Source organism: Clinocottus analis, unplaced genomic scaffold (genome assembly GCF_023055335.1).
Source record: "Clinocottus analis isolate CAN_PGR_092001 unplaced genomic scaffold, fCliAna1.0.p SCAF_7, whole genome shotgun sequence".
Classification (NCBI taxonomy): Eukaryota; Metazoa; Chordata; class Actinopteri; order Perciformes; family Cottidae; genus Clinocottus; species Clinocottus analis.
In genome coordinates, this window is record NW_027176229.1 from 5519767 (window position 1) to 5547419 (window position 27653).

At 44.4% G+C, this 27653-nt stretch overlaps 1 protein-coding gene across 1 annotated transcript; it reads left to right on the plus strand.

Annotated features, from left to right (window-relative positions):
* Positions 1–838: 838 nt before the first annotated feature.
* On the plus strand, positions 839–25825 carry nf2a (NF2, moesin-ezrin-radixin like (MERLIN) tumor suppressor a). The gene is made up of 16 exons (XM_068566266.1): positions 839–1589; positions 2854–2979; positions 3121–3243; positions 5859–5942; positions 11747–11815; positions 11935–12017; positions 13907–13982; positions 14468–14602; positions 14892–14966; positions 15070–15183; positions 15557–15679; positions 15946–16163; positions 17565–17670; positions 19167–19285; positions 20176–20335; positions 24670–25825. Exons 1-16 carry the CDS (start codon positions 1476–1478, stop codon positions 24718–24720), a joined length of 1776 nt encoding a protein of 591 aa, XP_068422367.1. The 5' UTR covers positions 839–1475; the 3' UTR covers positions 24721–25825.
* The last annotated feature ends 1828 nt before the right edge of the window (positions 25826–27653 follow it).

The following is a 27653-nucleotide window of genomic DNA, read 5'->3' on the forward strand; positions in this document are numbered from 1 at the left end:
AACAAAAGTTAAATTTTTAAAGAGCTATTACAGAAAATAATCAAGCCTTCAAAAGAAACTCTAATTTTAAAGTACTTGACCAACCTCGCAGGATGTCCTTTGTTAGTGAGCTTTAGATAATGTATTTTATTAATGATTTGGGGGTTTCAAAAGAACAATTTAGGTATGCAATTTACTCACATGTTCATGATCAAATAATCTGTCAATTACATTCTCTGTGAATCATTTTAGGCCAAATGATTCTAAGATGTCAGCAAATGGTGAGAAATGGCCATCTCAATTTCCTAAAACCAAAGGTGACATCATCAATTTGTAATCCTCACTCTTCTCTAAAACTAGAGATTTTTTTTTCTTGAAAAAGAAAAAAAAGATTCAGAAAATAGTTGCAGATTAAGTTTCTGTCAGGATGATGTCATTGATTAATTACAGATTAGGTTTCTAGCGAGAAGTGACTGATCGATAAATTGACAAAATCTTTTTAGCGCTAAAATTAATACTCCACCTAAAACTTGATTTGTTTTATGATTTAGATTTGTTTACATTAGTAAAAATGGACCATTTGCGCTGTAACTGTAATCAGAATGTGAAAGAAGAGCACGAGATAAATAATGTGTTAGTAAAGCTACACATATCTTACGCTATAATTACATGATAATTCAGGTAAACATTTTGAACTTCATTATTAACCTATATGGTGTATTATAATGTCAGACAAAAAAATGCCACGCGCTCTGACCAGAAGAAATGTTCCTGTGCAAAGTCGTTATTGTGCGCTACGACGATGTTACAATATTCCGGGCCGCTCTTGAACGCAGCATTGCTTTCCGGACAACAGACGCTGAGCAGCAGGTAGCCTGCGCTGCGCTCAGCGGAGTTTACGTGCGGAAACCTATTATGAACTATCTGCAGGCGTTATTTTGGATTGATAATTGGCACGGACGCGTAGCTGAGACCGTTAACAGATGCGGGTAACTTTTCTTTCGCGCAAGATAAGTTTAAAGTGGCATATGTAACGTCAACGTTATGTTACTCGGCTCCTGTAGTTTCTATTTAACCTGTTAGCTCGCGTTAGCAGCGACTTCGGGACGGTGCGTTGTGTTTATCAACTCATTTCACATGCATACGTTTTGTTTAGTAGGTAACGTGATACTGTAACAACAACAACAACAACAACTACCATAAAACATGAGGCGTGTATGTGACATTTCCACACGAAGAATATGTTGGTGAAGGACGCGTGCAAACTTTAATTTAACTTATCTCGAAGCATCATTATATTCATTCAAGCTGAACGAGCTGCCGTAAAGCCGGACAGTCACATCCACAGCGCTGCTTATCGTCCAGGGAGCGAGGCAGACGTATGGCCACACGACCCATCTGCTGTTTACGACAGAGTTTGGACGTGCACAATGCCGCGGCAGCTTTTTGGCAGACAATTCACGACTTTGAAGAAGTAGTCTTGTCTGCCGTTTGCCATGGCGAGTGCCTTAGCGGCGAAACTGGGGTTTAACTCTCTGAGGAGAAAACAACCGAGGAGCTTCAGCGTCAGGATTTGCACGGCGGAGTCAGACATGGAGTTCAGCTGCGAGGTGAGTGTGTGTGTTTGAGAAAACTGAGTATGATTTCATTCAACTTTTCCAGCAGGTTTACCTGCCCGTCACCACCGGCAGCGCCAGTATCACCACCAGCATATTCATTCGTACTTTCTAAGTTATCCCACTGGCTGGGTTGCCAATTGCCATGCGTTGCAATGCAACTACAAATCTGCATTGAGCCATTAACATTCAACGACAACTGAATTTAGTAGTTTCCAGACTTTATCTGGGCGACAGTGATGATGGCTCATCAAGGAAAAATGTGAAGGTTCCACTTTCCGACGGTAGATGGCAGCAACCGACTGGACCTAAAGCCCAGTGGGGTCTATTCTAGTAGACCACGTCTGTTATAATCTATCTCTTGTCTTATGCAGCAGAGGAATCATGCACTTTTTTTAAAAAAAATTTTTTTAGCTCAATGCAGTTTCTGACTTGCTGCAATGCTGCAAGTCAGCAGCCTTGTGAAGTTAACAGACACACTGCTGCCCTCAGTATGTATTTTTGGCTTCCTTGCAGTGTGTTTTTTTGAGGGAGTTGAGCATATGATTTGGTTGATAATATACCAGAACTATAAAAGGCATCAAAAAGGACTTGCAGGCACCCTGTCTGTATTTAAAGGGGAGGAACCCCCACCAAAGTTTGCAGATGGTAATTACACAGAGCAGCATAATGTCAGTTGCCGGTTTCTATTTTCTGTGCTCGGATGGTAATTGCATCACTCATGGTTTTTTATTTTTGTAAATAGCATTTAACGGGTATTGGTCATATAGACAACATGTTTATTCAGCCGTGAGAATTTTTAATTGGCCCCCGGTGGAGCCGATTTCCTAATTTCTAGCAGTTTTTTTTAAAAACTCGGTTTTATCACGCTAACCTTGAATGCACTTGACAGAAGCTTGCACCCAGAGTCAGCCCCGAGGCTTGAGATCAAAGCTATCTAAATTGGATATGTGCGCTTCATACCTCTTATGAGGGGAAAATGTATGGCAGCCCGCTTTGAACCACTTTGAGTCACGATGGAAATACATTTTGTAGATGAAGTATTGTATGAATGGCTGTCAATATCTTCCCTTATAATAAATGAAGTGCTTCTGTTCTCTTGCGTATTCATACACATTAGAGGCTGAATTTGCATAGTGTTTATTTATCTAAATTCTTTTGGTCTGCTGCAGGGTAAACCAATTAAACTGGTAATTTATATTTTTGTTTTTTTTCTCTCCTAATAAAAATGTGTAAGACTAAACATGTCATGTTTCAGGTGAAGTGGAAAGGAAAAGACCTTTTCAACTTGGTGTGCCGGACTCTGGGACTGAGGGAGACGTGGTTCTTCGGGCTGCGGTACGACATCAAGGACACAGTGGCTTGGCTGAAAATGGAAAAAAAGGTGAGCGATTATCCTGGCGTTGTAATGGTCTCAAACTGCCGGGCCACAAAGCCATGTGGACGGCGCAGATAAAGAAAAAGGGGAAAAGGAAACGCACGGCTCCACCGCGCAAATGTTGATTCCTTTGCTTCCCCGTCGCAGGTTCTGGATCAGGAGGTGCCCAAAGAGGAACCAATCACCCTTCACTTCCTCGCCAAGTTTTACCCTGAAAATGCTGAGGAGGAGCTCGTGCAAGACATCACACAGCATCTCTTCTTCCAACAGGTATGAACGTGAACCTGCTGTTTTGTATTTGGGCTTTTTTACATTTTTTTTAGGTAAATCAGATTGAAAATGATTCAGTTTGCAAGCGTTGCTTTTAGAAGGCACTGTTCTTTTAGCTCTGGGTTTACTGTTCACTACTTACCGTGCTGTGGTCCGGTCACGCCATGAAAGCCTTGTGAGAAGTTTCTGACTGACACGTTCTCTTCTTTTCTCAAAGTTGAAATTGCAGCAAGGCTTCCAGGTAAACCTGAAATCCAACATGCCTCTTAAAGAAGAGGCTGTGGATTCCTGCCTCGCGTCTAACCAGTGTCCCCAGACACTTCTTTTTTCAAAGCCTCTCTTTCTTTGATCGTAATCTTTCCAGAGGGACGCTGTGCTCATGACTTTAAAAGAAGAAGAAGAGAAAAATAAATCTTATAAGTGGGGTGTCATCTTTCTGAGGAAATAGATGCCTTTAAATTTTGCCTTAAAAAAAATAAATATATATATATAAAATTAAATATAGGTATGTTAGATCTTTAACACTTGAAAGCTTTCAAAATGCTCTGTCAATTTAGGGCGATCCCTTTCCCGGTTGCACACCAGGCATTTGGAGGTTTCGCCGCATCCTCAGATCCGGTGCCAGCAGGGGGCACGCGTCCACAAAGTTTCTGACAAGTTGCTGAGCAGAGCGCACCCTGTAACACACTTGTGTTTTTTTTCCAATTGTCCGATTGTGTGCAGCCATGTGGAATCATTGCACAACATATTACCGCAGATACCGCTTTCTCTCCACTTAAGCCTCCCCGGGGACTTCCTGTGGAGCCCCGCCGCACAGTTCCCTTCTCCCAAGAAATTAGATTTGTTATTGTGCTCCCCTCGTCCAACGCTACCAGCCACGTTTATCAATTACCAATTAAGCTTTTAGGGCTCAGTTATTGGTCTGGTTAATGACATATTCTCCGTGGGACGCTCATCCCCCATGGCATTCATCGCCCGTTGTGCTGGTTTAGTTATATGGCTTGAGACGCCAGCATGCTTGTGCTCCTCAACATTTGGATAGAGGCACTTATCTACTTAAGGCGTATAAAAAGTCTCTCCGTGTCCCTAATCCGTTTCGAGATAGTCGAAGCGATTTATTTATTTTAGTGGAGGAAAACCTTGCTAGAAAAAGAAACAACCGCTGGAGCCCACAAATTACACCACAGTTAAAGCGGCAGCCAGCTGCACGGGGAGAAGAATGCAAATGCGTCGGGCCCGGCCTCGCCCGTCTCCCCATTACTTTGCTCTCATTAATTCCCATAATGTCGGGAGCAGGCAGTCAGATAGTGTCACAGGCATGACAGCTGGATTAGCGCTTATCAGAAATGATCAGCGACCCGGATACGAACACACACGCATACACACACACACACACACCTGTGGCCACTCACACAGACGGACACATGCGCGTCTTCGTGCCCCCGGCCTGCAATCTCCGCAACACCGCCGCTGCCGCCTCCATCATTTGTGAAACTGATCCTCTCTGCGCCGGCGGCTGTCACCTTCTGGCTCCAGACCTCGGGGTTAGTTCAAAACAATGATTAGACGGCATGACTGGCTTTGCAAATGACGAACGCATAAGGCACTAAATTTGCCTGAAGCGGCGTTCGCACCTCACGCTCCGGCGCCGGGGCTCTCTCGTGCAGTTGGGAAGGTTTGGGATTCAATTCCTTTGACAGGTGACGAAGCTCGGGGGCGAGAGGGGGGACTTTAATCCGGCGAAAGCTTGTTAAAGAGGATTGCCAGCCATTTTTTTTAGAATGCATGTTATTACGACGGATGCACGACGGTGAAGTCAACACTTGTAAACACCAAAAGAACAAGAAGCTCTACGACGGAGAACTACGCCATGAAGCTGCCACTCTCGCGAGGTGTTTATTCACACATAGAATCGGTTATGTCGCTGGAGGCGCAGATGTAAAGAAACAAAACATGAATGATGAAAATGGGCGGCGCTCCGTCACTATGCTTCGTAGGGCGCGTGTCATTATACTCGGCTGACTAGCGAGCGGATCTTCGTGGAGCGGCTTAATGATCACATGAAATACTGTTGGCCGAGGTGCAGAGTTCCTGCTTCGGTGTCTAATAAGTCCCTGTGTGGCTATAAAACCTAACTGTTGCAATATTTATTTGGCATAGTTTGCACAGTTCCCAGACTTCTCTAAAATGTGCCAGTGTACTGTAGCAGTTCTGGCGACGTGCTGTGTCGGCGTCCTGGATTTGTTAAAGTAGAATCCGGGGAATTGAAGTTGTGGCGGTGAGAAGCGCAGCCGTCAGAAGGTTGCGTTCCACCCGACACTGACACTCTCCTCTCGCAGGTGTCAAGTGTTTTATTTTTCTTCCCATTGAGGTTGACTCCGGCGTGATCACCCGTCGGTCCCTCATCTCACAGGAATCATTTTGAGCTCCTCTGGTGGAAATCAATACAAAAGAAGACGTGGCACTCAAAGGGAAGACGTCCTGGTTTAAACGACAGTTTTTTCTCCCACCAATATGTCATGAGGAGGTGTTACGCCGTTTAACAGTGAAAAGCTCCTCCGCTGATTTAACAAACAACCGAATGGCACATTTACATTCTGAAAATGTATCCTCAGGTGAAGAAGAAGATCCTCGAGGAGGACATTCACTGTCCGCCTGAGGCCTCGGTGCTGCTGGCCTCCTACGCCGTCCATGCCAAGGTACGTGCTCTTTTTGTTTGGAACAGAGTTAGTTGTTTTCAAGCAAGGTCCGTCCCTCCGTCCGTCTTCGTATTCTGTAATCTGCATGACAACTTCTTCTCTTCTCTCCTTTGAATAAGTCACTCCAGCACGCCGCCGTTCTGTTACTGCGCTACAGAATGCTTTGGTTTTTAAAGAAAAGCAGCGTTGACCCAGCGAATTGCTTCACATGAATCATTTTGGTGGACAATACTTTCAGTTGTTTGCTCATCTGAAATAACAGCATGCTGCCACAGCGCAGCTCGTTCTGTGTGAGGACAGTGCACAGAGGCTGCATGCTTTATCACCAGCAGGCTTGACTATTGTAATCTCCTCGTATCGTATTCCCAAAAAGAGACATAAATCACCCGAAATTGATCCAGAGCTCTGCTGTCTGAGTGCTGATAAGGACCAGAAAAGTACACGATTCACCTCAAAATTCCTTCAGCTGTGAGTTTACTATTGATTTTTGTGCATTCTTGGAGCGCTGCAGGGCCTTGCGTGAAATGCCTTCAGTGTAAAAACAAAAAAACAGGAGCCCAGACGCTCTTAAAGTACACTATTAAGTATCTGTACAGAAATGCAGAATAAACACCTCCGCTAAAGCAGCACCTACTTGTTAGAACATCGTGAATAAATAAAGTCGGCACAATCCCATTCAATGAAAGTGAGATTTGACATTTCTGACCTCGGGATTACGTCTACATTACATTTCCTCTTCGGGCCGTGACCCACAGCGGTCAGGTTAATGGAAGCAGGGATGCGGGTCGGCACCTTCAAGGCGGGTCAATGTGGTAATCTGATGGAAACTTGTGGCTCCCTCCTTTTGGGCTGGCTGCCCGAGAGGAGCACTTCAGACGTTAGAATCAAGAAGGCACACACACCTTAAACGGAGCCGAGGTGGAGCAAATAAACCGTTTTAAGTTCCTGGGAATCAGCATCCCAATGACCCGTCATGGTCGTCACTCATCTCCATCCTGCGGAGAAAAGCTAAACACACCGAAGAAGGGCCAAAACATCCCCCCGTGCCGAGCCCAGTTTTAGAGCGAAGAGCCCAGAGGATATCAAGAGGCAACACCCGCCACGGCCAAGTGTCGACGGGAGACTACAGATCAGCTTTCCCCCCCTCAAGCAGTCCATATCATTGTGAGTTTGTCCGTCACTATCCGATACGTTCCTCTCCTCACTTGAGCTCTGGGCAGCGAGTGAATAACCCAAAATATTCCAATAGAAGTGGCCGTAAGTGGCTCCCGTTGTCGGCTGGCTGGGCACAAGCACGGTGAGAACTCAGATAGTTGACTTGAGCGTTTATAATTGTTATTTGATAGAAGCCGCGTTATCCCGCCGCGTCAAAAACCTCCTTTTGATTTATTGGTTGAGGATCAAACCTCGGGTTACCTGAAGTCACTACAGAAATGCCTCCGCAGGAAAGAGCCCCGTTAATAAACCTCCAGCGATCTCAGCCGTTTTGGTTGGAGGATCCCATCTCTCGGAAATCCCCAAGAAAAAGATAAGGAGAATGACGGGCGGACAGGGTCCAGTGAGACCGGAGCTCTACCTCAAAGGTTTGGCAAAGAGCCCTCGGGAGATTTGCCTGCCCCCCCCGTCCCCTTCCCCCCCGCCCCCCGTGCCAATTTAACAGACCGGGGGTTAAAGAGCGACCGTGTAGATGGAGAAAAATCAGCAAATGAGCTTGAACCTCATGCTCTTTGCTGTCAGCGCCCTCGACTGGGTAACAGGACAAAATATGGGGCCACAATCTGTTTTCATCTAATCAGCAGTCCACTTTGATTAGAGCCAATGCGAGTAAACTGGCATTGTAAAGGGGAGACAGGTACTTAAGCAGTGCAGCTGCCAAAAAGGTTTTTGGCAGACTTTCGCTTTCTCTCGTCATGAGTTTCTTTTTTTTTTTCTCATAACTTCTTTTGCTGCAGCAGCACCGCTGTGTCGCCCGTTAAGTTGAGTATATCACACAGTGGGCTCTACTTTGGTACCTTTGCTCATCTTTAATCATGATTATACTCAGCCTGAAGATAGCAATAAGTGAGTAAAGGCATATTCCAAGACAGCATTAATGTTTAAAAGACGATTTTTCTTTTTTTAAATAATGTGAACTCCAGTCAGGTTACGATTCTGCGTGTGTAATCAGTTTCCATTTGGCTTCATTTATAACGAACGCACAGGGAAGTCATGAAAGCCGAATGACATTACCTTGCAGGGAGCGCATGAATAGAGGGGACAATGCAAGTTATTCCTGCAGGAATTTGTGTGTGCACAATAGCTCCAACTGACAATTATTTCACCTGCGGACGCATCTCCCAGAGAAAGCCTTATTGTTATCATCACTCATTAAAAATACCTCTGTACCTTAGTTATCATGTACGGTGTCAGGTCTCACATGATTATGGACACTGTTACATGCTCTGTATGCACCGTTATATTAGACACGAACATGAATTACCTCGTATATGAAACATTGAAGGTTCATCTGCAGGTGATCATAACCCAACAGAATGATCGTTTTTCTATTATATTACATTTAGCTGATGCTTTTATCCAAGGCGACTTACATTTTGGCTCTATACAAGTTAGACACGGCAACGGGGAGCAATTAGGGGTTAAGTGTCTTGCTCAAGGACACATCGTCATGGGCTAGCGGAGCTGGGGCGTGATTGAAAGACTGGACCGCTAACCACTGACAGCAGTAAAAATGTTTCGCCACATTAGATTTCTGAAATGCTTTTACATGTTTTTATAAGGGCGGGTAACACTTATTGTCCATTGTTTATCTGCATTCACGTTTCGACTAGAAATGTCTGAAAATAAACAGAAAGAGGCCAGTGTGAGACGATTGTGTTTTGAATGCAACTTTTTGAACGTTGACACTCATTTCTTGAATGTATCAAATGTTCAAAGTCATCAGATTGAACTTTTCCGCGGGAAATGGTGCGCGAGCGCTCCGCGAGGCTGCTTGTTATTCAGAGCGGGTCGCGGAGCGTCAGGGAGGGCGTCGACGGGGAATTTCAAGAAGCCGGCTCTCTCTGTGGAAAGAGCTGGTGGGAATCACCGGGATTCAAAAGGCGGCTCCAACAAGAGTTATCCCTACTCATGCAACGCGGCAGCTTTGGCTTTGTAGCTGTCACAGTCTGTGTGTGTTTTTCTCTCTCTTTGTCAGCTCCACATCACCGATACGATGTAATTGAGATGCATTTCCGAGCTGTGCAAACGCTGAACAGAGATGCACCTTTCGGTTTCAATCTGGCCCACACAATATGCCATTTAATACTCGTGGAATTTGTCAGCTTTGCCTCGAGATTATGTAAACCCGTCGTCACTCATCGGACTTAACAGACACACGGCGGAGGCCCCGCCACGGCGCCGGCGAGCTCGGAGACGGAAATACAGTGATATAGCCGCTTTGTTCAGCGCGTCAGTTCAGTCACAGTTTACAGGCATGAAGTGTAACCAGTAAGGGAAATCCTTTTGAAAAGTGTACATGTGAAACAGCCTGTGGTTACACTGTGAATACATACTGAATGTGCCAGCGTGTGTTCATTTGAAGGTATTTCGGCCTGAGCCAAAATGTTTGGGGACTGGGAATATTAACTTGATGACGGCACTGAATGAAAAGTCGGGAATCACCAAGACGATTGCAATTCATCCATTGCAGTTAACACACAGCTTGACAGTGTATGTCATGGCTGCACATGAGAAATGTGTCCTCACGCACGGTCACGGTCAAAAGGCCCGAGCCGATGCCTCGATGAGTCCTTGTCTCATCAGTGATGTAGCGGTTAACTAACCGGTGAGGAGCTGCAGGATGTAATAAAACGCTCAGCACCTCCACTCCGTTAGCGCTGCTCAGCTGTTTTAGGATCTCCTGTCGAGCGGGTCGAGCTTATTATTGAATCCCGGTCTGTAAAAGTTTTCAGAAAAATAAAATCCAATTACACCAAACATAATACAAGTAGCACTCGTTTGATCAGAGCAACACGAGTAGTCAAACGGTTTAATTTACTGTGTGCAAAATGAACAGAAGCTCACCATTAATTCTTTTTTTTATGAATACAATCAATGTGCTCCAAATTGCATTTGTGACCTCTCGTCATTGTTTAAGCACTTTAATGTGTGTGACTGTGCTTTTCCTTCTCTCACTGCGGTGTCATGTAACATCAAAATCAGCGGCTCCGCTTTTTAGTCCCGTTTTTTTCTTCTTCTCCTTCTTTTCAATAATTTCTTTATTGTGTATATTCTCCTCCGTCGGGGAGCCGGCCGCCTGAAGGAGACAGAATGGCTTTTTCAGTGCAATTACAATGACGTGTTGAGCCGCAGCAGAAGGTTGTTTTTTCTTCTCTTTTTGTTTTTAAATCGCCATCCGAAACGTCTTTTCTCTCGGTGTCACGTTTAGAATAAATAGTCTTTCTAGACAACCTGCTTTCCACCAGGGTACAAACCATAAGAGCAGTAGTCATTGAGGGAGACATTTACAAGAAGGATGTTCCACTTTTTGATGTCAGACCCTCAAAGTCAAAGACAAAGTCCTCCTAACTCCTTTTTATGCATATTTTACTTTCACTTTGCTGCTTTTACTCTTGAGTTAAGGAGTTTAAGGAGAGACACTGCAGGTGAAACATGTTGGATGTCAGTACAAAACTTAAGTAAAACAAGGTTTGATTGTATAACAGGTTTTCTGAAATTTTATGTTTGAATTTACATTATTTTAATAAATATAGGCTACCTGCAAACATTTCCCCAACCGAAATCTGAACATTGATTAAAGCCGGGTTTGACATGTTTAGTTTTAGTTTCATTTTGTTAACATATTCGGGTCAAAGGTTTTTATTTAGTGTCTCTTTTTTATCACTTCATAAATCAGCAAATACTGAAGGCCATAATGTAAAGTGTGGTGTATGAAAGTGCTGCTGAAGTGGAGATTTCTTCCTCAGAGTTTTGAGAAAAATTATATTTTGTTAAAAATATTTCCTCTCAATGACTAGGAAATAAGTGAATAGGAAATATTTTCAACAAATTGATATCACTATGAAACTTCCCCAGTTGATTTCTTACATTAAGACAACAGGTTTTTGTTTTAAGTTTTCTGAAATGTTATATCAATAAATATGCATATTAATGAGGCGTTATCTCATCCAAATCTTTGGTGAATTCGGTCTAAAGACGACATTGAGTAAAGTAAACACGGTGATGTGTATCGTGAAGCTTTTCTTTACATTAGTTTGAAGGAAGACATTATGAACCATTATGACCTCAAATCGACCAGCGCAAGAAAGTTTTTGCCTGAAGCAACTAAAACTCTTTTCCGAGCTTAATATTGTTTTCTGAAAACTTTTCCTTTCATTCCTTTCTGATGTCGTCGTGTCAAAATATGTACCTCTGTGTATAATTCCTATCCATCCACCGGTTTTACCGTAGCCCAAAGGAAGCCGTGCCCGAATCCATCCACATCTCTCCCAAACGTGCGTGACGTTGTTTGTATCCCGTTTGCGTGGCAGACCGATAAGTGATCGGTCTCAGTTGTCTCCGAGACATCTCTAATGGCATCATTTACACCGTCGACCGACCACCGCGTGAGCGCGGCACATTAATGACACGGTGGCGGGCCGAGAGACCCTTTTCTTCCAGGCGCTGTAGTTCTCCATCTTATAAACCGCTCCCAGGAGAGACATCGGCGGGCCTGTTATTGGACTGTTATTGGAGCGGTAGCTGGATAGCGGCCATTAGGTTGGAGTGATTCTGATCCTTTTGGCAATTTTTGCTCTATTTTGCAGTACGGAGACTACGAGCCCAGTGTTCACAAGCCGGGCTTCTTGGCTGAAGAGGAGCTGCTTCCAAAGAGGGCGAGTAACAGCTGGGTGGTCCTTTAAAAAAGCCCGTAGCTGCATTATGATCCGGCATTCACGCCGATTTCTCCGCATGCATTCGCGCGTATTGAATGTTTGCCTCTCCGAAACTTCAGGTGATCAACTTGTACCAGATGACTGCAGAAATGTGGGAGGAGAGGATCACGGCGTGTTACGCAGAGCACAGGGGGCGGACGAGGTAAAAACGTTGCTCTGAACCGCACCACTGTGAAGTTTCACACTCATCAGCACATTTCAAGTTCACATAAGATGTGCTTAAAACTGTTTAACGCAAAGTCCATTTTGGCAACGAGATGCAAAACGAAGGAAGAGAAGAAAAAAAAAAGAGTCGACCCCGCAGGGACGTTTTTCAAAGGAGCAGTGATTAATCCACGGGATTAACTTTTCTAACGTATATTTTCTGCCAAGAAGATGCACCAACATCTAACGACATGGCCTATAACGCGTCAGTGAAGTTTAATGACATGTGTCTTCACACGAGAAACACAATTCGCGCTCTTTTTCAAAAGAGAGTCATTAAGTGAGGAGCAAATATATCACGGTGAAAGGGCTATAAAGTTGTGTTGCTGTAATTGCTTTCATGAATCTAAAATGGGTCCTTTTGTTGCTCTTTGCTCCACCACAAAGCTGAACAGAGTAGAAAATTGACGGGGCGTAAGTGGGAGGGATGCGGGGGTCTTGAACCCCCCCCCCCCCCACCCACACCTCCCTCTGTGGGTCGGGGAGTTTCGAGCCGGAAAGCGAGTTCTGCAAACAAACTGAAGCGCAGCCCTCGGGAAGTGATAATTGACTCACCGGTGCTGATCGATAACCCTTCCAACCCCAGCAGAGAGAGCGGGAGTTAGAGCAGTTTAATGCTTTATAGTAAGGGATGCAGTCAGCTGCCTTCACGAGGGCCGAGTACCATTACAAGATGGATAGATATTAGCGCTGGGCGCGTTAACGCGGCAATCCTTCAACGGCGTTAATTACGTGATCAGCGTTCACTGCATTTTATTTTTTTTTGTGCATTGGGAGGGTCTTATCACTGCCGCACACAGGTGCTGCACTTTAAATCTCCCCTAGGCGGCGTAGTTCACATCAAAAATAAAAAATAAAAAAAATAAGACGCACGCCATGAATCCAATACAACGACACTGCTTTTAGTTTGAAGGCGACGTCACGTAATCGCAATTAATCGCAGAAAAATCATGCCGTTAATCAGTTACATTTTTTCAACTTTGCCTAGCACTAATATATATATATATATATATATATATATATATATATATATATATATATATATATATATATATATATATATACACACACAATATATACAAACAAAATTGACAAATCTGACCAGACATTTGGCACTGGGTTTTGGTACATGACAGTATTTGTATTAATAAAATTAAATATGAATTTATGATTGGCTCTTATTCTTTTCAAACTTGATGAGGATTGCAATTTAAACTCAGCACAATAATTAATTAAGCCGTTCACGTTTGCTCAGACCCTCCGAAGTCAGAATCTGCTCCAATCTAGTTTAGATTTGTTTACTTGGCATACTGCGATCTTGCCTGTTTAAACTTTGATGAAGCTTAACTCATCAATTTCCCACCACCCATATCAAACAGCAAGTTATTAAAAGTCTATCCGGACGCATGCCCCGATTTCTCCTCAACCGACAAAGTATGCCGATGCTTTTATTTTTTATTTCTTCGCCGACTTGACCCTGAAATCCCATCTGATCTGCCGACCGAGCGGCACTGAGAGTCTTGGAGGCATCCAAAGAAGTCTTCTCTTCCATTGAGCATCACCTCTGAAGCCTGTTAGCGAATTAGCTCTGTGCTTTGTGTCAGTACTGTGCTTGTGTTTTCACCCTCACAAGAGCCGTGTGGCAGAGTTTTTATAGATCACACGATGTGACAGATGCTGCACTCAAAAGCAGAGGAAACAAGGTCTGATCTCCTTTTTCTCGCCCCTTCTGCATCTCCTCCCCTCTCCCTCCTTTCTCCATTCCCTTGAATCCCTCTCTCTCTCTCTCTCTTTCTCTCTCTCTCTCTCCGTCTGTCTCTGAATCAGGGATGAAGCCGAGATGGAGTATTTAAAAATAGCTCAGGACCTGGACATGTATGGCGTCAATTACTTTTTAATCAGGGTGAGCCAATGCTGCTTTGCTATATCTTTACAATGTCAGCCAGCATGGGGGCTTCAGGAGGCAAGTCACTTCCATTATAGTGTAACGAAATGAAGCCAAAGAATAGCAGCCTGCCTGTGCCGTTGGAAATGGCCCCGTACGTGAAATGTTTTTAGTTATTAACTGCTATTCGGCACTGGGTTTCATTCCAGGTGAGTCGTAACAAAAAAAAATAAAACCTGTCACAAAGGTCGGCTCCGGCTTTGATCAGTGCATTCCGGAAAAGGCCGAGGCGTTTTAAAATACCGCCAACGAGTCAACCAAAAGCTGAAGTAATTCACTGTAGCATTTTCCTCAAGTAAACACATCCAGACTGCACACACACACAGTGTGCGACTGGCATTGTTCAGCCGCCACGATGACGCCTCGGTCGAACGCAGGACAGATGAATGTTGGCCGGAGGGGCGGCTCACTAAGCTCCGTTTCCTCTGCTGCGTGTGGTCCAGAATAAAAAGGGAACCGACCTTCTTCTGGGAGTGGACGCGCTGGGTCTGCACATCTACGAGCCGGACAACAGGCTCACGCCCAAGTGCTCCTTCCCGTGGAATGAGATCCGCAACATCTCCTACAGCGACAAGGAGGTGGGACAACCTGTCGTTCTTCGTGGTGGAGATTAGCGGGGCAGCACTTGCTTTGTCATAAAAGACGCTTGAAACTTAAATATAGAGCTACATGTAGGCAATACTTGGCAAAATATTATATATTTTATTGGTTGGAAAAACTAACAAATGAAGTTTTTTTTTATCATGTTTATTATGTGAATGTTATGATATTGATTTAAAATATATTGCTCAGTTTTACCTGGCAGATGGGTGTGGGTGCGGTTTGATTAAAAACAAAACAAGGTGTTGTTGTCCTTTCAATGTTTAGTTCACCATCAAACCTCTGGATAAGAAAACCAACGTTTTCAAGTTCAACTCCTCGCGGCTAAGAGTCAACAAGTTGGTGAGTTCGGCTGAGACGGCGGACGTTTATTGCAGTGAAGGTGCCGAAAAGTATTGACGTGTTGCGAATACAGTAGTGTCAATTCCTGCTTTCTCCCGTGCAGATCCTCCAGTTGTGTATCGGGAACCACGACCTGTTCATTCGGCGCCGGCGGGTGGACTCGCTCGAAGTCCAGCAGATGAAGTTTCAGGCCAGAGAGGAGAGGGCCAGAAAACAGGTACAGTCTTCACGGAGAGACAAAGAGGAGGAGACGGGGTTAAACCTCTGTAGGGTTAGTGCAAATTTGAATCCAAAAGATCTGTAAAGAAATAGCTAATTAATGCTTCCGTCCACTACTTGTATGCAAACTATTGTGAGTTAGAGACAAGGAGATCAACTGGAGCTACTTCTGCAGTCTGGTTCCATTCAGCCTAAATTAAGAGGGTGTAATTATGTAATATTTTGCCAATTTCCAGCATTTCCACTCAGGAATTAGTGCACTTTTTTTTCTAGACTGTATTTCACAAGACAAGCAGTTGCAATTGTACTTTTACCCAAATTCCATCTTTTGTTTGTTCTCGTTGGGCACAATGCACCTATCTGTTGTTCAGGTCGAGAGGCAGCATCTGCAGAGGGAGAAGCAGCTGCGGGAGGAGGCAGAGAGAGCCAGGGACGAGCTGAAGAGGAGGCTGATTCAGCTGCAGGACGAGGCTCACATGGCCAACGACGCACTGGTAAGATTCAACTGGTTAGCTGACTCTAAAACCCAGCATCCTGTTGCCTTTTGCACACATATTACATATATATTTGATCAAATTACGCTCCTCTCACACCATCCTCACTTCACTTTCTTCGTGTGTCCTGTTTTAAATGTCATTTGCTCATTCTTCCCCTTCATTGTCTCACTTTGCCTCATTTCCCCCTCTCCTCTCCCATAACAACTTTGTTTCCTCCCCTCGCCGTTCTCGTGTTCGACCTTCCTCTTCCCGCTCCTCTCCAGCTGCGTTCGGAGCAGACGGCGGACCTGCTCGCTGAGAAGGCCCAGATCGCGGAGGAGGAGGCAAAGCTGCTGGCCCAGAAAGCTGCCGAGGCCGAGACAGAGATGCAGCGCATCAAAGTGACCGCCATCCGTGGCCAGGAGGAGCGGCGGCTCATGGAGCAGAAGATGCTGGAGGCAGAGATGCTGGCCCTCAAGATGGCCGAGGAATCGGAAAGGAGGTGGGGAGAGGAGGAAGAAGCGCATGCATTGGAGTGCACAGACATCCACGCTGCAGTGAATAGGATTCAGAGCAGCTTTCAGCTGCAGTGTGGCTCCGTCCCTCATACACAAATTCTCTTTATATCCATCCCACACACGCGCACGTGCACGACCTGCACAGTTAAGGAAAAAAAAAATCCATAAATAACTTATCCACACATCTTACTTTCCAATGCAAATACCTCAAACTGAGGAAGCTGGAAACATTGTCCCTAAATAACCTCCTCACCTCATAAGTTTCCCAAATGTTTCTGAGTTGTTATGCCGTTTAATGTCAAGGTGCACGCCGCCGCATTCGAGTTTGCTCAGCAGAACAGAAGTCAGTCGATATGCTGCGGGCATAGAGCTAGGTAACGCAGCCGCATGCTAATAGCTCGATCAAAGAACTTCTAACTTGTTTAATATCATTTAATTTTCGAGGCTTTGTTCTCGCGCTGCAGCAGGTAATCATGCGGTTACAGCCACGTTGCTGCACTCTGAAGGAAAGGGAGAAAGCTTTTGTTCGGCAGCTCGGCTCCTCCGAGGTGCAGCAGTTAATTTGCGCTAGTTAATTGTATCGATTGCTGGTGGGAGTCCCTATCAAACTCTTTTGCTGCGCATTGAAGCTCTGCAGTGCTGGAATTGACTTTTTGAGCTGCGTTCTATTTGTGTCCTAAAATGCAATTTTGTCATTTTCTGTTGTTCAGATCAAATCGAGTAGTTATCATATCTGCTGTTGCCCTTTTATTTGTTTTACTGTTATTGAAAGGTTAGATGGATAAGAAGATGAACTGAATGCAAAGTCTGAGAGAAAACAAAAATGCATTGTAGCGAAGAACGTGAGTGGTTTCTATAATAAAACAGTATACACAGATACTAAGAATATCACTTCACAGCTCCCACTTCACAAATTATTAGGCAATCATTGCGGATGGGGAGCATTAACCACTTGCCGGCAACTGCAATTTCTGGATGAGCACTTTCTGAACCAGAGAAATTTAAACCTGTGGCACTCAACATGTAAATGACGCCGTCCACTCAAACCCTTCAGGCACATCGCTCCCCCACACCAACGAGGAAGTGCCGACGATTCAGGAGCACAATCAAAAGAAATGTAATCACCTGCGTGTAGCGTTCTCACCTCTGTGTGCAGACCCAACGGGGACATAATTTAAGTCCGCAGTGATTGTCTGCTCGGGCGACACATTGATCACCTGGGTAATAACAAAGCGACATTCCTGCTTCGTGGAGTAGCGACGTAGCAGTTTGTGTAAGATAATTGTGGATTCAATTTAGATAATTTGGACTCCTTTTTGAAGGATCGGCAGATGAATTAAAGTATTGACTGCGTCTGTCCGTCCGTCTGTCTGCTCGCCCCTCAGGGCCAAGGAGGCCGAGCAGCTGAAACAAGACCTGCAGGAGGCCAAGGAGTCGGAGCGCCGGGCAAAGCACAAGCTGCTGGAGATCACCAGCAGGACCGTCTATGCGGTAACGGACCAAAAGCCTGCACACACGACATTAACATCACTTAACAACACACAGCGTTTCAATATTTGGGAGCAGTATAGGGCCGCAACTAACACTTCCTTTCATCATCAATTCGTCATTTAATCTATAAAACATGAGAAAAAAACTACATCACAGTATTGCGCAGCACAAAGTGATGTATTCAAGTGTCTTGTCTTCTACAACTGACAGTCCAAAACCCCCAAATATTCAATTCTCTGTTATGTAAGACCAGCAAAAGCATGAAAATTCTCCCATTTGAAAACCTATTTTTTGCTCGATAAATATCAGCCAATTTATTTTCTCTTGATCAACAAACAGTTGCAACGTTACACTTAAACAGACACGAGTGAAATGTAAAGTAATTTACGTGATTGAATACTTTCTGGATACATGTTTTAATATATCTATATGTATATATCTGTTTTAAACAATCTAATAAAAATAACATTTAAAAGTTACAGACTTGCGTAAAACAGAGCCAGACATAATGCCCATATTATGCAATACCTGAACGAATGTACATGCAGTAGCACCCCACATCAGTATCAACTGCAAACTGCTACTGGTATGGAAGTGGCGGTATACTTTTAGCTCGACTGCTCATACAACGCACACGCGCACACGCATACACACACACACACACTGAACAGGAATTACTTGCGTAAGAACAGGCAGCACAAAAGGCATCCTACGCGATAGCTTCCAACATGCTAAAAGCCCACTCACTGCACATTCAGCTGCACACACGTGAGCGCACACACATACACACACACACACACACACACACTCGGACACAAACACACACACACGTATGGACACAGACAAATTTCTTGATGCCTACTGAGATGCTGGCCGTCGATAGAGAAATAATAGTTTATACGCTTATGAATGAGGAGCCTTAACACACACACACACACACACACACACACGGCACATACATACAAAAGACATGCTGCCACTGCAAGGCCCTGATACAGTTTATCAGCTCATGCAGGAAAACGCATCTACACACACACGCACACACACTTGCGGGCGTAACTTTCAGTTCCATTTCCGCCGGACATGGTCAAATTGCCTTCTCTGCTCGTCCAGACCGTATTCAGGTCGAATATATCCACACTGTAGTTTAGATCCACGGGCCAAGCAATTCATTTACATTTATATTGTGCATTATGTTCACTTCTTATCCAGCCGACCCCTGACGTGACATGTGGCCAATGCATTTCCGTCATTTGGTCAGGATCTGAAAGCATATATACAGTAGATGTTTGTGTGTTCATGATCTGTGGCCATCAAACGGCCATCTATCTCATCCTTTGTGCCGTTATTTTACCCATCCTGTCTCTTCTCCCTGCCCTTTTCTCGCATTCTCACTCCCACCTCTTCTTTATTCTGCCCCATTTTCAGTTTTCAGTTTTGCTCAATTCGTCTCCATCGCCTTCTTTCCTTTAATCTCTTTCCATCTCCCCTCCCAGGCTCCTGGACTGCAATCTGACAGCATGCCTCCCGACCTGAGCTTCAGCAGGGAGAACCTCAGCTTTGACTTTAAAGATACCGACATGAAACGCCTCTCCATGGAGATCGAGAAGGAGAAGTGAGTGGCCGGCCTCACTCTGCTGACGCCGCCTGATATCTTGCGCCTCGGCAAAATTCAATTTGTTATTAAGCAGACGGGATCATATCTCTAATGATTATCTATTTTAGAGTAATTTTAAATGCATGAAGAATGTGTTTGAGAAAGATCTGACTTGATTCAAGAATGTACTTGGAGGAGCACAGCCACTTATTAAATATGCATATTTTGATTCAGGAGTTCAGGCAATTGACCCTCACCGTCACTTTTAAGCTTTGGTCAGTGAGTGCAGACAGGAAAAAAATAAATGAACCTCGACTCAGAAGTATGAAAATGGCTGCGGAGTTGAATACATTATCTGGGTCTTTGTTGTCATCTACGGTCATTAGGAAATTAGTTTTTTTTAAATAAAGGCAAGTGAGCAGAGAGGTTGCAGCTTCTGGATCAGTGGGTTACTGCTCATAAGAGAAAGAAAGACTATAATGGAGTGTAGAGATGCACAATTTAAATACAAAAATATTGACCAGTGGGATTACTTTTCTCCAAAAGTCATGATTTTTCCCTTCCATTATGTTGTAAGATCCGATCGCTCTTTCGCTATCGACTATTACAATGACTTGCGCGCAGCTCTTTTAGGTTCTCTGGTTTTATTTCATGCTACTTTCTTGTCTTTGTCTTTTTAATGAAAAGGCCGGTTTCATTTGTATTGCTGGATAAGTTCAGTTAGTTAAGTTAAACTTTATTTTTAGCTTCAGGATGATCAATTATGGTTATAGCCTTGTGTCTTTATACCTAAGAGGAGTACAGCAATGATGCCACATAATGGCTATGGAAAATCCAGCTATTAAAGTCTGAATAGGGACATACAGTCTCGTGAACTGTCTCCCAATCTGCCGTTTGATCACGTCTAGGGTGGAGTACATGGAGAAGAGCAAGCACCTGCAGGAGCAGCTGAATGAGCTGAAGACAGAGATTGAAAGTCTGAAGATGAAAGAGCGGGAAACTCCTCTGGACATCATTCACAACCAGAACGCCGAGCAGGGGACCAGCAAGCACAGCAACTTTAAAAAGGTAGCTATCAGCTCGGCCGCTTGCGTCCTGGACACCCTACACACATTGTAACGCAAAATACTCCTCCTGGGTTCCTCCAAACGTCCACCGTGCATGTTTGAGTGTCCCCCATTCATACCTCATCTATTCATACTTGTGTACACGGTCAAACATTTGTGACTGTGTACACAAGTATGCAGAGTATACATGCACAGAATACGTCAATAGGCAACAAAACAGAAATGGGATTACGTCTACCCCGCTAGGATTCTATGTACTAGATTAAGAGCCTTATTATTGCAGCAATAGAAGTATTTGTAATGAAATAACAATAATCGCAGAGTAATGGCGACCTAGGCAGAGAATGAAGTCGCTCTTCCTCTCCTTGTGTTGAAATCCAAGCTTCTCCACGCTTTGTGAGTCTCTCCGTTCCGCCTCACTCGCTCGGTAATGACAGACGGCGTCGCAGCCACAGCTCGTCCCCGCTGTTGCCGTTTTCTGCACCGTTAGCGGCGAGTCACCGGCTCAGCTGTCTCCATGTTGAGAGCCGCGTGGAAGCTAAAGTTGTGCTCTGAATTCCATGTTGAGCACCGTTGAAGTGATTTTTTACTTTGACAAGTCGAGTTACAAGCCGCTAGTACCTTCAGTCGGTGTCCCCGCTGTAGCCAGCTAGCGCTTCCGCTAGCAGTCTGCGAGCTATCCGACAACCACCGAAGGTAACGGGATCAGCCCCGGCAGCAGCAGCAGCAGCACGGGGAGCTAGCAGCAGCACGGGGAGCTAGCAGCAGCACGGGGAGCTAGCAGCAGCACGGGGAGCTAGCAGCAGCATGGGGAGCTAGCAGCAGCGCTACTTGCTGCAGCGGGAGCGCCTACCGAAGGTAGGAGCGGCTTGTAACCCGACTTTTACATCATCACTCAACAATAGAGCCGACGTTACTGCCGGAATTTTGGGTAAAGGAAAAGTTATGTGGCTGTTGAAAAAGATCTTTACAAGTAACTCCCTTACTTCTAGCATGTGTGTGTGTGTGTTTTCTTGTGAACAAACAAAAGTTGCGTTTACGGTCATTGTGACTCACCCGAGCACAGTGTGCGTGTACACTTGAGCTCTAACGAACGCGTTGAATGCTTTTCTTTCCTCATAAAACATTTGCGAAGCCGAGCGTATAAGTACTTTGGTTACGTCTGTGTTTACTTGCCATTAGTGTTCTTCCTCCCCGTCGTCGCTGCCCAGCATGTCTTGGCATTTCTGATTCAGTATTTCAGCTAAACGCTTGGAAGATAATGAATTTATTTTAGTCACGCTTTCATTTTTTGAAAGTAAATGTATGAATTCCTCATGGTGGCTTAATCGTATCAAATCCATCTTTGCAAATATCAAGTTTTTATACAAAAAAAATCTCATCTCATGTAAATATCTATTGAATCATCTGAGACAATAGAGTAATAGAATAAATCTTGAGTCTCCGGCTCACCAACATGAAACACATTTAGACAGACAGTCACACAAACAAGGTTACATTACAACTGATCATCTCTGTGGCTCAAATCTTTGTCATTTTGTTTTGTTAAGAACTTTGATGGCATTCTGGATGAAGGACTTTCTTAAATAATTGCTTTGCCGTTGACACACAACCCTCGAAAATGTATTCTTCGATCTCCAGTTTTAGGCGACCGCACCAGTCAGGATTGTGGACCGTTTGAACCATCTCAACAACTGCTTTGCGCACTACTTCTTAGTTTCCTAAGACGATAAAGTGGCTGTGAGCATCTCTTGAAAATATGGTCTGTATTTTCAGAGAAGCTCATCCGCTAGCCACAGCAACGACACGTTGGCCATCAAGTGAAATTGGCTCCGTTTGTGCAGATAATTAGTCCACATTGATTCCAAGCTGGCTGATGCGACGCCATGTTTGAAGGGATGAACACGCAGCCCTGCCTGTCCCTAACGCATACATTCACAAGTTGCTTTTTTTAGCTTATTCAGAGACACATGAAGAGTGAATGCGGTCTTCATACTGATCTAATACGTAATCTTCCAAGGATAAGCGCCTATCACAAATATGATAATCCTATCTCGTCGAACACCCACGCGACCCTTCGTGTTTTTTATAGGAGTCGCATTGATTCACAGAACATCTTTTAATAGCAATACTCCTCACTCGGCCCCCCGAATTCATTTTTCAGCCTAAAGTTTCCTCTTTGATGGAGGCGGCTGGCCGGCGGGGGAGGGGGAAGAGAGAGGGAGTGAGCGATCATTCATCTTGTAATATGACCTCTAAAAACGCACAGTGATTACCGCTCATGAATACGTGTTACAAAAGATCTCACAGATCAAAAGAGCGGGAAATCGGTGCACCTGATGTCGACTCCATTGGCAGGAACCGCTGCACTATTTCATCACTTGCTTGGCGATGTGAAATAACACAAAGAAGTGATGGTCTCCTTCAGCTTGAGGGATGTTCCTGAATCCATTGGTCAGGCAATGGAATTGTTGTTTTTTTTTTTAAAAGATTATATTTCCTCTGTCCTCTGAACTGGCAGATTAGACTCATTCCCCTTTATCTTCCCACTCCAGTATCTCTGGGATTTTAATAAAAGTATCAAATGAAAATTGTAGCCATGCCCCTCAGCATGACCAAAATACAAAATCAAAAAGACCCCCCCCCCCCCCTCCTCCTTCCTCTCTTCTTGTGTCTGACTGTGAAACACACTTGTTAAGTCAGCACTAATTGATTTTTTGGTGATTAGTCATCTGGATGGATTTTGGCAAGCAGGGAGAGACGGAGCTCTGTTAGGAGTGTTGGTTTTAATTGAACCACAGGCGACATTCATCCTGCTTGTGAGCGAAGGCCGATGGGAGCGAGTGGCAGGACGTTTCGAGGAGGCTGAGGTCGGACCAAAATTGTTCAAAGGATGAAGGAGTACGAGGGAGGCTGAGTCACGGAGGAGCGCTTCGATTGAAGCATGAAGTTGGAAACCAGAGAGGGACAGAATGAAGAGGAAGCGAAGAGCAGAGGGAACACGCAACAAAGCACCGATCTCCGAGCCACAAGCATCAGGAGCGGCTGCCTCCGCCCTCGGGTAAAGCCTTCTCCATCCAGACCTCTCACCCCTTCTGGATGATTAATTGAAGACCCCTAACACGGCCCAGCGCCTTCGCTCTTCCCGGGCCAAAAAGTTCTGCTCTGTTAGCCTGTTAGCCTGCCAGCAGAGCGTCTTCTCAACACCTGAATCACAGGAGCTGCAGTGATTCTGTCTGAAGTTTAACAGAGAGGAAACAAATATTTTTATACGCACAGGGCAGTCCATCCAGACTGTGTTGAGTGGTGCACAAAAAGAGGTCAAAAGGAGCCCATTGTGCTGCTCCCGCAACAACATTCACAAGGACGTCTAGCTTGCTGTTTTTGCCGTTCATAATAGGGATGCTGGAGTTGTTGCTCTTTCCAGCACGGAGACTGTGGGCAGGTGCAGAGTACAATGCTGCAGAGTTACACACACAAACACACACACACACAGACACATATAGTTGAGGCTGCCTGTCAGCGAGGACAATAGAAGATGATCTGTAAATATTCAGCAGTAAATCCATCTCTTGCCCACACATTATCTGTTTGGATTCACTTAAGTCCCTCCATCTACACATCCCCTTGGAATAATCTGGATTTCCCAAACTGTCCTCCATCATCCCCCTGCCTAATATTTACTTTGGCAGCCACCTTAATTCTCCTCCGTCCTACTGATGTTGAAGGGGGTAAAAAAGTTTCCCCAGTGCATTTTTAAGTAGTGCTCACTTGTCCTGTATTAGACGAGCTGATGCGCAGCTTTCCAGAAGGGGTTAAAACACAGCCAGCGGCCTGAATGAGTCCATCGCCAGCTCTATTTAAACCTGCAGAGGAAAACGATTAACAGTACTTTTTTTTCCGGCATTGATCTCCCACCCATCGTTATCTCCCCGTCTGTTTCGATTGTCTCTTCGTTTTTTTGTAGTAATCTCTGAGCGGGGATGATGTTTCTTTCAGCATAAATTGTATCAATAAAGCTTCGTACCTTCACAAACTGCCGGCGTTCATTGAAAACAGAATAACCTTAGTCTTTTGATTGGTCAAGAGATGCGAGTTTTAAATCACTCTGGATTACATGTCTTTTATTATAGATGCTAACCGTAGTCAGTCAAAAACATTTGGTCCACTATTTTTCACAATGTTCCAACATATTGCGTTGTATGGAATTCACGAAAACGAATGAAATCTTTTCACCTTTGGTTACTGATGTGCTGTACTGCAGCATATTCTGTACTGGTTTACTTCCTCTGATATAAACCCGTAGCTGCTCTGTCTTTCCTGTCTCCTGCACAGCTAACACTACAGAGCACCAAGTCCAGGGTGGCCTTCTTTGAGGAACTTTAAAAAGGAAAAAAAGGTGGCGATGCACAACTGCCGAGAGCCTCGACGATTCCACATTCCCGGTCGGTTCACGCGATCGGCCACGCTACGAGACCGCAGCGCTCCGCTTCCTGGGAAACCACTATGAGACACAAAACAATTACCACTGCCTTCATCTGCACCAGCTCCAGAGGCCTCATGCCTGCGCACAAAGAAGGATGCATTCATAAAGCTCCTGCACTAAAATCTGGGACTCAATAAAAGGAAAAAAAGTGAGTGTGTTTCCAGTAAGAGTGTGTGAAACACAGGACGGTCTCCGTGAATATTTCGAAGCGAACTCGAGTGGGTTTTATTCATGTCAAAGAACAAAGACACACAACTCAAAGAAATGAAAATGGTCTTTGACTGCTCCAGTTCCACTGTTGCTCTAATGAGACAGTATTTGTGGAGTTTAGAATAGTTATTATGTGATGTCCAAATGGGGTGACCTACATTATTTGACTGTCTGTCTAAGTGTTTTGAAACTAAAGTAAAAAATAAACCACCAAGGGATTAAGTTGAAGAAGGGAGTGCATTGATGATATGGCAGCTATGTTGCCCCGTTAGCCTGTTGTTATTGATTCATAATGCCTAAAATATATACTCTGTCTTTACTTAACTGCATGCTGCTTTAGTTGTGGAGCATCAAGGGAATGTTACAATTACAAAAAACAGGCCACGATGAATGTGTGTCCATTTGTGCCTTTATGCAACTTGTTATGGTGAATGTTGTGCACAATGCCTTCAGACTAGTGTTTACGTCACACACAGAGAAGTCATGTTACATATTGCTAACTGCGTCAAGCGGGTGAACTCTTCATCAGGGCGCCATCACACGAGGCAGCGCGGGCGCAGTGCTCTGTCACTTGTTTGTTGTCCTTTAGAGACCAAAGTGGATGAAGGAACTTTAATTCTTAAATGAGAGCGTGTGTCCCATCATCATCTATCCCTTTTTTCTTTTCTTTTTTCTTTCGTAAAGACAACCACTTTTCCCAAAACATAAATTTGCATCCGTTTTGACTTAATGTGTCATTTTAATTAATTTGCTCTGTCCCTCTGAAAGCAATTTATTTTTTAGGGAATCATAAAGTGAAGAAACATATATATATATATATATATATATATATATATATATATATATATATATATATATATATATATATATACTGCATTTAAATGGAAGGTAAGCAGTATTTAAACTGAAAACTTTGGGTAAAGTAACAGTACCTTGTGTTACTAGATATACATTTTCATAGAAACATTGTACCAGATATGTATGTTTTACATGTAAAATAAATAAAAACATTTTTCTCAATTATAAAGTTTTAATTTTTTTTTTCCCATCCAGATATAACTTTGTGTTGTTTTGTCAGACTTTGATGAACGCTCTCTTCCACCCGACGCAAACAGACATCCAATTACACCTTTGAAACGATTCAACTGTTACGTAAGCACCCTCCATCTTGTGTCAGATCACATACTCTGTTTGCTTGGGTGTGTGCGCAGTGTTTGTGGGCGAGTGGTGTGTATTTGCACCCTTTAATGTAAGGCCCTACCGCAACGGCCCTCTGACAGAGTGAGTGGCGCCGAGGTCAGGGTGCTTCTCCACGGCTCTGTCACCTCTGGGCAGTCGGGGAATGGCCCCCCCTTGGCTCGTCAGCCTTGTGACAAAAGAGGCTTGTCTCCAACCCTCCCGTGGGGCCCCGGGGCTCAGGCGAGGGCGCCGGGTCTTTGGGGGCATCCGGCAAACCAACAGACACACAGATTCTCCGTCGCTGCTGCCTCCGCCTCCGCGCCGTCGTCTGAGGGGAGAGGATGGGATGGGAAGAGTCGCATCTTTTATCGTTCATCCGTCCTCGGGGGAATCACAGTTGACGTCACACACTGGCGTACACACAATCACACTCGTCTCGCAGCAGATTGGAAAAGGTTCTCCGTTTGCTGCGGGGTGACGGGAGTTAACAGGGACTGCACAGCGCCTGCCGGGGGCTTGAATATAGAACAAGCACACACAATAGGAAGCAAAAACCCCTGTGTCATAATCCAGGGTGAGTCTCCTTTCGGTGCCAATTCAGGCATCAGAAGAACCACGTAGGATAGCAGCTTTATTGACTTAGTGCAATATCCAATCAAATCTTCTTATTAGCTTTTAAGGTTTGACTACGCAGACGAAAGACGGCGATGCCTTTAAACTCTAATTTCCTTAAATGATTAATTGCAATGGCAATGGTTTACTTTTCTGCAGGTGCTTGCATTAAACGTTATCATAAGTTTTACCCAGCCAGCAGCTTTTCTAAGCTAAGCTCATATGCTTAGTTTGGAGACCCACCTGTCCGCTCATTGGCTTCACTGGTGTGCCGTCACCTTGACTGTTGAATTGTGATGAGATATACTTCATTTATGTAAAATAATCAAATGTGCCTGCTTTAATGTGGAACTGCCAATGTTGGCTACATGGGGTAGCGTAGCAGCACATGGATACCATGAGCTGTGATTAGTCATGCTAACGTCACTATTTTTTATTGCCATGGTCCATGTATCCATGTAGATAATCCATCTACTACCGTGACACGTAGGTTCTAGAATGTCATCAAGGAGGTACGCTAGTTCAGAGCATCCCCTCTGGGCGCTAGCTAGCCGGCTAGCCGGCTAGCTAGCTAGCTAGCTAGCTGGGTCGCGACAATTTCTTTGTTCCACAACTGTTAACGAGCATTAAAACACTGAGGACACGATCACCATTGATTCAAAAGGTTACGAAGTTACATTCACATATAAATATATACAACTATATTGCACTGCCAAAGACTAATGAAGGTCTATACTTCATTGGCAGTCATCACCTTCATTGTTGTCTACTTTTGACAAAACTCTAGGCAGACAAGTTTCTGATCACGGCAAAACTTTCCAACCCCAGCGCT